Below are 12645 nucleotides of genomic sequence, written 5' to 3'. Positions count from 1 at the left end.
TGATGTGAACTGCCTCCCATCTGCAAAGATCTTTTGCTTGATGATACTCCAAAGGTTCTCTATAGGGTTGAGGTCAGGGGAAGATGGTGGCCCTACCATGAGTTTATCTCCTTTTATGCCCATAGCAGTCAATGACTCAGAGGTATTCTTTGCAGCATGAGATGGTGCATTGTCATGCATGAAGATGATTTTGCTCCTGAAGGCACGTTTCTGCTTTTTATACCATGGAAGAAAGTTGTCAGTCAGAAACTCTGTATACTTTGCAGAGGTCATTTTCACACCTTCAGGAACCTTAAAGGGCCCTACCAGCTGTTTCCCCATGATTCCGGCACAAAACATGACTCCTCACCTCCTTGCTGACGTTGCAGCCCTGTTGGGACATGGTGGCCATCCACCAACCATCCACTACTCCATCCATCTGGACCATCCAGGGTTGCTCGACACTCATCAGTAAACAAGACTGTTTGAAAATTAGTCTTCATGTATGTCTGGGCCCACTGCAACCGTTTCTGCTTGTGAGCACTGTTTAGGGGTGGCCGAATGGTAGGTTTATGCACTACAGCAAGCATTTGAAGGATCCTACACCTTGAGGTTCGAGGGACTCCAGAGGCACCAGCAGCTTCAAATATCTGTTTGCTGGTTTGTAATGGCTTTTTAGCAGCTGCTCTCTTAATCCGATGAACTTGCCTGGCAGAAACCATCCTCAATCTGCCTTTATCAGCACAAACACATCTGTGCTCAGAATCAGCCACTATTATCTCTTAACAGTACGATGATCACACCCAAGTTTTTGGGAAACATCTAATATTTTCATCCCTTGACCAAGGCATTGCACTATTTGATGCTTTTCGGCAGCAGAGAGATCCTTTTTCTTTCCCATGTTAGGCCGGTTTCACATTTGCGTTAAAGGCCGCAGCGTCGGCCTGCGCACGGCCGCTGCTAAGCCCCGCCCCCTGCCACGCCTCCGCCGGTAGCTCCGCCTATCGGCGCATGACGCTGCATGCGTCCTGCATCCCCTATCTTTATCACTGGGGACGCAGGCCGTGCGCAGTTAGCATTTGGCGGCGCATGTGTCCTTTTGACGGTGCGCCGACCAGCGCCAAACGCAACCTGTTGCAATTTGGTTGCGCTCGGCGCACCGTCAAAAGGACACATGCGCCGCCAAATGCATATTGCGCACGTCCTGCGTCCCCAGTGATAAAGATGGGGACGCAGGACGCATGCAGCGTCATGCGCCGATAGGCGGAGCTACCGGTGGAGGCGCGGCAGGGGGCGGGGCTTAGCGGCGGCCGTGCGCAGGCCGACGCTGCGGCCTTTAACGCAAATGTGAAACCGGCCTTACTTGAAAACTCTGGCCTGCTTAATAGTGTGGAACATCCAGTTTTCCTTTTATTGGGCTCACATGGCAAACTAATTATCACAGGTATCTGAGATTGATTTCAGTGATCCAAAGAACCCTGAGACACAATACCATCAATGGGTTTCATTGAAAAAAAAACAAAACCCTATGACACAACACCAAATTGCATAATAATTTGTAACATGGTGTATATGCACTGAGATAGTTCAGTTGCTGTGGAATAGAAAAAGCATTTGCTCAGAATATCTAATAAATGTCTGATTGTTGCGCTTCCTGCCTCTAGGACCCCCATCTATCAGGAGAACAGGGGTTATAAGATGAATAATTCGGCTTTCGCAGTTTCCATAAGGCTCATATACTACAATAGGGAGAGCTGTGGACGCAGTCAGGGACTTTACTTATCAGACATTTATAGTCAGAAACAACACAAGGCCTGCTGTTCAATAGACATTTCAGAAATTAATGTAGACTGATAACCTTCAGGACTGTATTCATCTATCTGTATATTTTAATTTAAAGAGGACCTTACACTGTTTTTTTTTTTTGAGATGAGTCGGTCTTCTAATCACCACTGCTCCACAGATTCTGGAACAGTTTTTCTTTTTTGTCTGTGCCTCTCCATTACAAAATTATGCCTCTGGTAATAATGCAAATTTTTCCTTCAAGCAACTGGGCGTATACCACAGAACTTTTCTAGGAGCAAGGCCGTTATTTGATTGGTCAGAGTCAGAGGAAAAAGAGGAAACCTCCAATATAGAAGAGTTTTGCGCTACACGCCCAGCTGGTTGAAGGAAAAATTTGTATCGTCCCTAGCAGGAGGCATAACTTTGGAGGAGAGGGCCATAGAAGAAAAATAAAAACTGTTCCAGAATCAGTGGAGCAACGCCAATTGGAGGAGGGATTCGGATTAAATTTAAAAAAAAATCCAGTGGGAGGTCCTCTTTAATGTCGGTTCATCTTTTACAGAATGTGTTAGAATTATACGGAGTTGTATACAAAAACATTATTGTGATGTTATTTATCTAGTAATTTTCTAACAGAAAAATCTCAAAAACCTTTAGTTAACCCACAGCACTAACTTTTATTTAGTGTAGTTTGTGTGTAGTGCTCTTTTTCTCATGTTATTATTATGTGAAAATGCCGACTTGTAATGGCACAATACAGTGACAAGTTATTGATGAGCGTCCATACACTCCAACCTCATTGGTACCCTAATGAAATGTGCCGCAGACCCCTGGGAATTAGGCTGAGTCCATGTAAAGTCTTATGCTATATTCAGTATGCAATTTAAATAGCTGGGGATCTGATCTTTAGAAGATGACTTATGCTAGGATAATCCTTAAAGTTCATTTCTGGAATGTTAATGTAATAATTTGTTCAAATAGACCGTCAATGTAAAGCGCCCGTTACACATAGCGATATCGCTAGCAATATCGCTGTAACGTCACCGATTTTGTGATGTAGCAGCGATATTGCTAGCGATATCGCTACATGTGATACTTACCTCCGACCGGCTCCCCCGCTGGTTATCGCTGATCGCGCAAGAAGGTCCTGGACCATTTCTCGTCGTCCGCTTCCTGCTGGGCTTTCTGTGGCGCCGACGAGTGACGCGTGGACGCGGGCGGGAGGACGTCAGGATTGCCGAGTCTGACAGGTAAGTAGCGACTCCCGACCCCTGCAATGTCGCTGGTGAGATCTGCCTGTGTGGCAGCTCACTAGCGACCACTTAGCGATGCACCAGCGATCCATATCGTTGTCGGGATCGCTGGTGCATCGCTAAGTGTAACGGTACCCTAACATGTGTGAGTGTCTAACCAAATGGACTTCTATATAATTTCAGCAATAAATGCATATAGTGGAACCTAACATGTGTAAGGGTGTAGTCAGATGGCCATATAACTCGTACAGGCAGTGCACGGACTGGCTGTACATGAATTGAAGCGGTCATACTCAGGTCCGGAGAGCCGCCGGATAGTCCTTGCACTGCGTTTTGATTTTGCTCTGATTTACATGGCCATCTGACTGCTCCTTACGGGAGTTTTGTCAATGTAGACATGACGTTAAGAAGTTACCTCTCATCTATGCATGGTGGTGCTACAGGGGTTGTTCGAATTTTTTATCCATAGCGTTGCAGCTTTTATCTCCGTTTTACAGAGCCGCCTGTCTGCCGCTGCTGCCGTCTTTATTGACTGGCTGTAGTAGGGACATCATGGCTATTATGTACGTGAACACTGAAGAGAATCGCAGGGCTCAGCAGCTCATGCCCTGTATCATCATAAGAGCCACTGAGACCTATGATTGGCTGCAGCGGTCATGTATAGTGTCATTGCGACGTCCCTGATGCATCCCCTCGGCAAAGACCAGAGCAGACCTGGAACTGGAGCGCGGTAAGAGGAGTATGGCCTGAGTTTATTTTCAACAGTTACAACCATATGGATTAAAAAAAAGTATCCCAGACAACCTCTTTAATAGCTAAAGAAACTGTTGCAAATGTTATAAAACCAAACAGCATGGAGATGTTGTGCTGTCTCGAAATAAGCAGAATAGTGCTACAGTTTCCCTTTTACCTAGATATTTTTTACATTGCCTCCCACCTAGTGATATGTACACACTGGTGCAATGTTGTCTTTAGTTCAGTTTTGCTTAGGTTTCTATAAAACATGCAATGTGCCCTTCTATTTCACAGCTGAGCCATCAAGCTTTCAAAGTAGCCCAGTCCTTGGATCCGTCTTACGTGAGATGCTGGATCGGTCAGGTGAGCTCAGATTAAAGTGATATCTCCGGACTTCAAATCAAATCACCAGGATGTGCAGCAGTTTTTAGCCAAAGCCAAAAGTGGTTTTAAAAGCAATGCAAAATATAAAATATGGATTTTACTTCTCCTTTATGCTCAATATACTACTATCTTAGACTAAAAGAATTTGTGTTATGTTGCGTTTTTACTAAATACACTTGGACATATTTGTCAACCTAAATATCCCAGGATTCTGGCGTAGCTTGATCTTTTATGTCTTGCACTGTATTTATCATATGTTTTAGACGCCTTTTGCACTTTGTTCGATAGTGAGTGTGGTTTACTAGAAAAGGGGCATGGCCTAACATCACACCATGCACCAAAATTTCAGGTGCAAAATAAGCCAACCAATAGGTGGTAGAAACTTAGACTAACTAGACAGTCTTAAAAGTAGATAAGTTTGCTAAATGGTGTGACCTACTCTGATACATTAAGACTCATTCATCAAGTCTGGTGTTTTGTCTGCCAGTCTTGATGAACAGAGCGCAGGAATTAGAGGCACCAAATTCATTGACGAGTGTGCTTCTTAATGAATTTGGCACATTTTTTGTGACCCAGGAAGAAGCTTAATGCGAAACGCGCGTTGGGGTGGAGGAGGTTGCGGTGCCCATTGCTTACTGTATCTACCTCATTCAGGTATTGTCACTCTGTTCATTTATATACAACTTCTAGTCACATTGGAGCGGTTTACCCATTAGGAGGGTTTAGGGGACTTAGACTGGCCAGCCATGTTGCCGCTACATCTCTATGGGCATATGATGTTTTCAGCTACATGTGATTCATGTCCTGCTTTGAAGCCCAGTAATTATTGAGTTTCTGCTATTTCTACTATTTTTGGTATAATATGGATATAGGGAGCTAGATTGGCAGATCATGTTACCGCTATATGTGACTTTATATAATTTGTCATTTTGTGATTTTTGTGGCTTTGAATTTAATCTACCTGTATTTGTTATTTGAGTATACTGTGCCTTCTATTGGGCAGTTTTTAGTGATTTGTAATTTTAATTGTATTTAATAAATATGATTTTTTAATATATTTTTTCTGGATCTCTTTAATTCATTTCGGCAAAGGTTATATGTAAGTCCGGAATATTTTTGTGCTTATATGTATTTTGAAAGTGCCAGAGCCTAGTAATCATTAAAGGACAAGATTGATATATTTACTATCCAAAGCGCAGCAGTTTCTGAATGTGGACACATACCCTAAAATTGCTTTTTTTGTTGTTTCTGTACCTCCCACAAAAATGCAATAAAATTTGATCAAAATATAGTAAAAAACCCCAAATGGTATAAATTAAATTAAAAAAATCCCTCTCACAGCTACATTGATGGGAAAATTGCGACACAAACCATTTTTTTTACACAGTCCATTTTTTAAAGTCATGAAATAGTAAACTAACTGTACATGTTTGTACTAATTGTACAGACCTGGAGAGTCATATCAGGTCATTTTTACTGCTCAGTTGACACCTTAAAAATAAAACCCCAAAAAACACTAGCGATATTAGAAGGTTTATTTTACTATTTAACCACACTTACAGTGGGGCAAAAAAGTATTTAGTCAGTCAGCAATAGTGCAAGTTCCACCACTTAAAAAGATGAGAGGCGTCTGTAATTTACATCATAGGTAGACCTCAACTATGGGAGACAAAGTGAGAAAAAAAAATCCAGAAAATCAAATTGTCTGTTTTTTTTTCATTTTATTTGCATATTATGGTGGAAAATAAGTATTTGGTCAGAAACAAAATTTCATCTCAATACTTTGTGATATATCCTTTGTTGGCAATGACAGAGGTCAAACGTTTTCTGTAAGTCTTCACAAGGTTGCCACACACTGTTGTTGGTATGTTGGCCCATTCCTCCATGCAGATCTCCTCTAGAGCAGTGATGTTTTTGGCTTTTCGCTTGGCAACACGGACTTTCAACTCCCTCCAAAGGTTTTCTATAGGGTTGAGATCTGGAGACTGGCTAGGCCACTCCAGGACCTTGAAATGCTTCTTTCGAAGCCACTCCTTCGTTGCCCTGGCGGTGTGCTTTGGATCATTGTCATGTTGAAAGACCCAGCCACGTTTCATCTTCAATGTCCTTGCTGATGGAAGGAGGTTTGCACTCAAAATCTCACGATACATGGCCCCATTCATTCTTTCATGTACCCGGATCAGTCGTCCTGGCCCCTTTGCAGAGAAACAGCCCCAAAGCATGATGTTTCCACCACCATGCTTTACAGTAGGTATGGTGTTTGATGGATGCAACTCAGTATTCTTTTTCCTCCAAACACGACAAGTTGTGTTTCTACCAAACAGTTCCAGTTTGGTTTCATCAGACCATAGGACATTCTCCCAAAACTCCTCTGGATCATCCAAATGCTCTCTAGCAAACTTCAGACGGGCCCGGACATGTACAGGCTTAAGCAGTGGGACACGTCTGGCACTGCAGGATCTGAGACCATGGTGGCGTAGTGTGTTACTTATGGTAGGCCTTGTTACATTGGTCCCAGCTCTCTGCAGTTCATTCACTAGGTCCCCCCGCGTGGTTCTGGGATTTTTGCTCACCGTTCTTGTGATCATTCTGACCCCACGGGGTGGGATTTTGTGTGGAGCACCAGATCGAGGGAGATTATCAGTGGTCTTGTATGTCTTCCATTTTCTAATTATTGCTCCCACAGTTGATTTCTTCACTCCAAGCTGGTTGGCTATTGCAGATTCAGTCTTCCCAGCCTGGTGCAGGGCTACAATTTTGTTTCTGGTGTCCTTTGACAGCTCTTTGGTCTTCACCATAGTGGAGTTTGGAGTCAGACTGTTTGAGGGTGTGCACAGGTGTCTTTTTATACTGATAACAAGTTTAAACAGGTGCCATTACTACAGGTAATGAGTGGAGGAAAGAGGAGACTCTTAAAGAAGAAGTTACAGGTCTGTGAGAGCCAGAAATCTTGTTTGCTTGTTTCTGACCAAATACTTATTTTCCACCATAATATGCAAAAAAAATGAAAAAAAAAACAGACAATGTGATTTTCTGGATTTTTTTTTTCTCAGTTTGTCTCCCATAGTTGAGGTCTACCTATGATGTAAATTACAGACGCCTCTCATCTTTTTAAGTGGTGGAACTTGCACTATTGCTGACTGACTAAATACTTTTTTGCCCCACTGTATAAAGTAAAGGAAAATAGCAAAAAATGTTCAAGGTGAAATGAATGGTGTCATTGAAAACTACAACTTGTCCCTCGATAAGCAAGTCGTCATCTGTCTATTTTGGCAAAGGAATAAAAATGTTATGGCTATTTGAAAACAGAGAAGAAATAATTACACTGCAAAAACAAAAATTGTCCATGACCTAAAGGGGTCAATAATATGCCCTGTATAGTGCAGTACATTCCTGCGTGGTTGATGTAGAATGAATATGGTAGACGGTATTAAATGACGGGCCCCTGAGCTGATTGGACACTGGGGGCTCATTTGTGATTTTGTCTAGTTTCTTGTGTTTTTTGCCCTTGTTTCATTTGCGCCTTATTCTTTTTTTTAATCGATGCCTTTTTAAAAGTCTTATTCTATGTGTTGTCCTGCTTTTTTAATACTTGCCAATGTGGGCAGAGATTGTTGGTTTTCAGATATTTTTGGCTGATTCATCAATTGAGACTTTTTAGAAAGAGGTGTTATATTTGCGCAAATGTAGATCCAGTCACCCCTGAAGTAATTTTTATGTGCGTCTGAAATTTTTGCTTCATTTTAACGGAACATATGGCTTTTTGCATTAAAAAGTTGCACGCAAGGATAAAGACCAAAATGTTTTAGATTTTACTCAAAATTCATGATCTCATTTGCGCTATTTTGAAGAATTGGGCACCAAAATGTTAATGAATACCATAATACAAAAAAGAGAGACGTGATTAACCCTTTCACATCTTTCCTGGCAAATGATAGCTGTGGCTTGAACGGATCTCCTCCCGTGCCTGTTAATCTTTTAATTGCCACTGTCAATCTGTGTCATCGTCATTTAACATGCACTGGCAAAGGGACGTGTCTTCTTTCAATGCTCCCATAGGCGTGCCTGTGACATGATCGCGGAGCGCTGATGGATTACCATGATGTCGGGGGACCTTCTGCGCTTGTCATGATGATTTTTTGGTAGCTGTCATTCATAGGAGATTGTGATTTTAGCTTTACATAGCAGTGCTGATGCTCCGCTATATAGAGCTTCAAGTCCTCTAAGGGGGACTATTAAATACAGCAAAAAACGGGGAAAAAGTGACAAAAATAAAAAATATCATAAAAGTACTAACTAACCACCTTTTACCTTATTAAAAATAAAACAAATAAAAACACAAAATATTCATATTTGGCATCGCTTGTGTTCGTAAAAGTCTGATCTTTCAAAATAGATATAAAATATATAAAAAAAATTAATACAATCGGTAAACATGGTGGGATGGCTTTTATGCTTTTTTTTTATTAAAATAGTGTTAATTAAGTACTCTGTTATTTACATGTACTATTGCCATTTACTCATTTACTTGTTCTGGGGTCTATGTTCATTTTGTTTGTTTTTGTTTCTTCCTTGGATTTATTTTGTTTATGAAATGGCCGCAGTGTGAACGTGTTCTTACCCTTTGCACATATTCCAGAGTGTACGAACACGTAGAGTTTAGTCTTGCTTGGGTTTTTGGTTTTGCTTACTTACAAACTGAAGAGTGTCAAGCTGCAGTCACCAGTCTGAAGGCTCGGTGTCTGCACAGCTTGAGGTGATAATTTACAATCTAGAAGTTTCCTTCTTATTTTAATCACTGTATCGCAATTTGATATAAATAAAAGTTCTAAAATAACCAGAAATTTTCAGGAATTTACTGAACGCGAGTTTCCGTGTGTGATTCCCATTCTCTAACTGTGCAATGATCGGTCTTCCCCTAGGCACTAATTGCAGAAACTGTTGGAAGCTATGAAACGATGGATCTCTTCAGGCATACAACAGAGCTTAATATGAATGTAAGTTCAAAGTCTTATTACCAAAATATTAGGTTCTCCCTAATCTATAGGGGACTGGCCTATGCTGCACTCATCTTTCTCCAGTAATCCCATAGATGATGAATGGAAGTTTCCTCCATCATGCTTACCTCTGTTCATTCCCATCTTCAGTAAATTATCCGTTATCGCATGGATAGAAGATAACTTAATATTTAGAAATAACCCTTTAAAATATGTCTTTTTTTTCCGCTAATTCGAGGAATGCTTCAGCTTTTGATTACATTATTGTCATGTGACAAAACCTTCTCAGCCAAAATAAAGTGTAGATACACTATGTAAGGTGTATTATGGAAGAGTTCAGAGCAACTTCTGTATTGTAAGGTTCTCATCCCCACACTCCCTTTTAAGACTAAACCCCCCTTTACACATTAGACTATCGTCAGCTGACGCGGCCGGTATTGATTGTTTCAACCAACAGTCTAATGTGTATGGGAGCCTTGGAAGTTTATTGTCAGGGGGAAATATCGACACACGTCCGATTTCGGACTATCATTCGTAGTGTCTCCAGGAGGTAGGCGGCCAGACATGTCTGGCAACAGCTCTCATAGAGAATACAGGTACCACAAGAGCTGGAGAGCAAGAAGAGCACAGTTGGGTTTTAACCAATAGCAATAATTATATTGGATCGGGGTGCTTTCTCACGTGATAGGAATGTGTATCCACAACAATTTCAAGGCACAAATCCAGCTGCTGCAAGACCATGGGTCGCAAAACCAGGGAGGTACTGCTGTGGAAAAATTAAGTGGTTTTTCTGCACTTCTGGTGGAATGCCACAGAAAGGATCCTGGATACATAGGATAGAAGAAATGTGGTATATCATCTATGCTTTTCGATGTTGTCCAGCTTCTTCCTCAGGATGTAACCACAGTGAAGGTACATTGAAAACAGCTTTATAGGGTACGTTGGCTTTTGAATAAGAGCGCCAAAAGGGCACATGATGTGTCAAAGTTCAACCTTAGTCCGTTGCAAACCTAATTCAGTAAAATATATACATAACAGCAATATAAAGATAACAGAAATACATTTTTAAAACGCTACAATTATGGAGTGTCTTACATATCATTGTCATTGTAATTATATATAAGACGCTACATAATTTAGTTTTTCACAAAACTACAAACTTGTGAATCCGCAATGCGCGCCATGTGAAGATACTCTGAGGCTTTCAGCGAGACTGGTCATGTGACTGCAAGTATATGATATGCATACTTCTGCCCACATTCCAACTAGACGTGTGCAGCTTCGCTCTGTACAAGTGACTTGCGCTAGGCTGTGCATGTCTAATCGGAATGTGGACAGTAGTATGCATATCACATATTTGAAATCTCATGACCCCTCTATCTGACAGTCGGCACCGTAGAGTCTTTACTGTGCACGCTGCACGGATTCACAAGTCTGCAGTCATATAGATTGATTGCAGACTTTGGTAATAAACCTGGATCACCCCTTTAACTATGGTTCAATGGGGCTCTTCACAGAGAAGGCAGAGCGGTTTATTCCCACCGCTGTATACTGATCACCATAAATATATGACGCTCAGCGATACCAGGTGCCTTGTGTGAACCAGAACTGCAAATTCTTCACAGACCTGTAGATCAGCTCTATTTTATAAGAACCAAGACCATAAATTCTGCTGTGAGGTCCGATGTGTTATCACCAGGTACATACAAAAGTGAGTAATGTGAAAACGAATTATACATCCGCAATTTCCTTTATCAAGGTCAGAGGAGTGGAGTAAAACCTGCTACTCTCGTGATGGCTACTGCAGGATGACTATTTGTTTATTATGGTTGTATATTATGGTTATAACACACTGGATACAAAAGTGTGTGTATCTCAAAGTCTAGCTAGTTGTATATTGGGACTTATGAAAAGGTATACCGATTCTGAAAAACAACATTTATTGTTTTATTTGGCTCTTTTTAGACCGAAGGAGCAAAGGGATATGCACACTGGGTCTGTATGACCCTCCTGGATAAAAGCAATAGGAACACAGAGCTGTACCGCTATAACATTGTCCAGATGAATGCCATCACTACGGCTCATCTAGCATTGAGCAAATACACAGGTAATGTATCCCATTAATCTCACTCCGATAGTATTTCAGGGGTATTTTCTGGTAACTTTACAGGAGATAAAGTATGTAGAAATGATTTGACTAAAAAAAATCGACATTTGTAACAGAAGCTTTACCTTACATAATACGTTGTGTCCTATTGTTAGAACGAATACAAAGTGATTCAACCGCATTTGAGATGCTGGGATATTTAAATGAACATCTAAAACTAAAGAGACAAGCAAAGGAGGCTTACGAGAGGTAATGTGTATAATTAGTACCTTTTTGTGTAGCGCATAAGTTACGTTTTTTGAAAACGCTTGAATAAACCATCCCGTCTTACTGATACACAGAATGGGATTTACTTTTGGGGAGCTTATAGTTAATGTTCGAGGCATCCTGTGATCATGTATAAGAGCAGGGCAGCCTCAATGTCCTTTTTCAGTGGTGTCCATAACAATTCTGGCCACTTATTGCCCTTGCTCCAGCCATGATTTCTTCATGTAGGACTTTGCTGCTTCTGGAAATGTACACTCTATTTATTGGCTGTCTAGGAGGTAATGAGACTCATACTTAGTATTCACTGCTGAACCTTTTCATTTTTAGATTTTTACATTATAACTGGCTCTAGTTGGTGGTCTGATGTCAAGATCTAAAGGTCTTGGCATTGAGGTCCACCAGTAAATGACACCACCTTCACTTAAGATCTTTGGCTCTCCAAATGTTTTAGTAGGTTTTGATCTTGAAAAAATTTGATGTATCTGTGAATTTTTTTTAAAGCTGGAGGAACTTGTACAGATTATTTTGACTTTAGGTTTCAGCATTTCACAGTGAAACTAGCTAGTATCAGAATTATGGGCTGCAGACAGATGTCACTTAAAATTTTGAAGAATTTTGAAGAGGTTGTCCACTACTCGCAAAACCTCTTCTCAATCCTCAAGTTTCCACTTTGTAAAATAATAACATTTATACTTTCCTCTGGTGCTGTCTCAGGGGTGTCGGCACTGGTTCTCCCGGGATCGCGTAACATTTTTATGTCATGCGATCCCTGCGGCCAATCAGCGCTGGCTTCGCGCTCCTTGACATCAGCCAAATCACATACATTCAGAGGAAGTGAGAGCTGCTACTCTTTCTTTTCCTCCAGATGTATGTGATACGTCTATAGGCGTGGAGAGTGTGGCCAGCACTGATTGGCTACAGGGATTGTGTGCCATATCAATGTTATGCGATCCCAGGGAGAGCCAGTGCCAACACCACTGACCATTAGAACTGCACCAAAGGTGAGTATTAAATGTTATTTTCTCCTACGCCTCATTGGGGGACACAGGACCATCGGTGTTATGCTGCTGCCACTAGGAGGACACTAAGTGAAACACAGAAAAATTAACTCCTCCTGTGCAGTATACACCCACCCACT

At 41.3% G+C, this 12645-nt stretch overlaps 1 protein-coding gene across 4 annotated transcripts in view; it reads left to right on the top strand.

The window, feature by feature from the left end:
• Positions 1-12645, top strand: part of SKIC3 (SKI3 subunit of superkiller complex) — a 262730-nt gene that overhangs the window by 143466 nt on the left and 106619 nt on the right. For all 4 annotated transcript variants that reach the window (XM_073590811.1, XM_073590899.1, XM_073590727.1 and 1 more), the window contains 4 exons: positions 4047-4115; positions 9059-9133; positions 11099-11240; positions 11396-11489. In XM_073590811.1, the coding sequence (XP_073446912.1) occupies positions 4047-4115; positions 9059-9133; positions 11099-11240; positions 11396-11489 (380 nt within the window). The remainder of the gene's footprint in view (positions 1-4046; positions 4116-9058; positions 9134-11098; positions 11241-11395; positions 11490-12645) is intronic.

The sequence above is a fragment of the Dendrobates tinctorius genome, unplaced genomic scaffold, assembly GCF_039654945.1.
Source record: "Dendrobates tinctorius isolate UK_male_01 unplaced genomic scaffold, ASM3965494v1 ptg000003l, whole genome shotgun sequence".
Lineage (NCBI taxonomy): Eukaryota > Metazoa > Chordata > Amphibia > Anura > Dendrobatidae > Dendrobates > Dendrobates tinctorius.
Note: the sequence above shows the minus strand (reverse complement) of the source record. Positions and strands in the feature narration are given on the sequence as shown.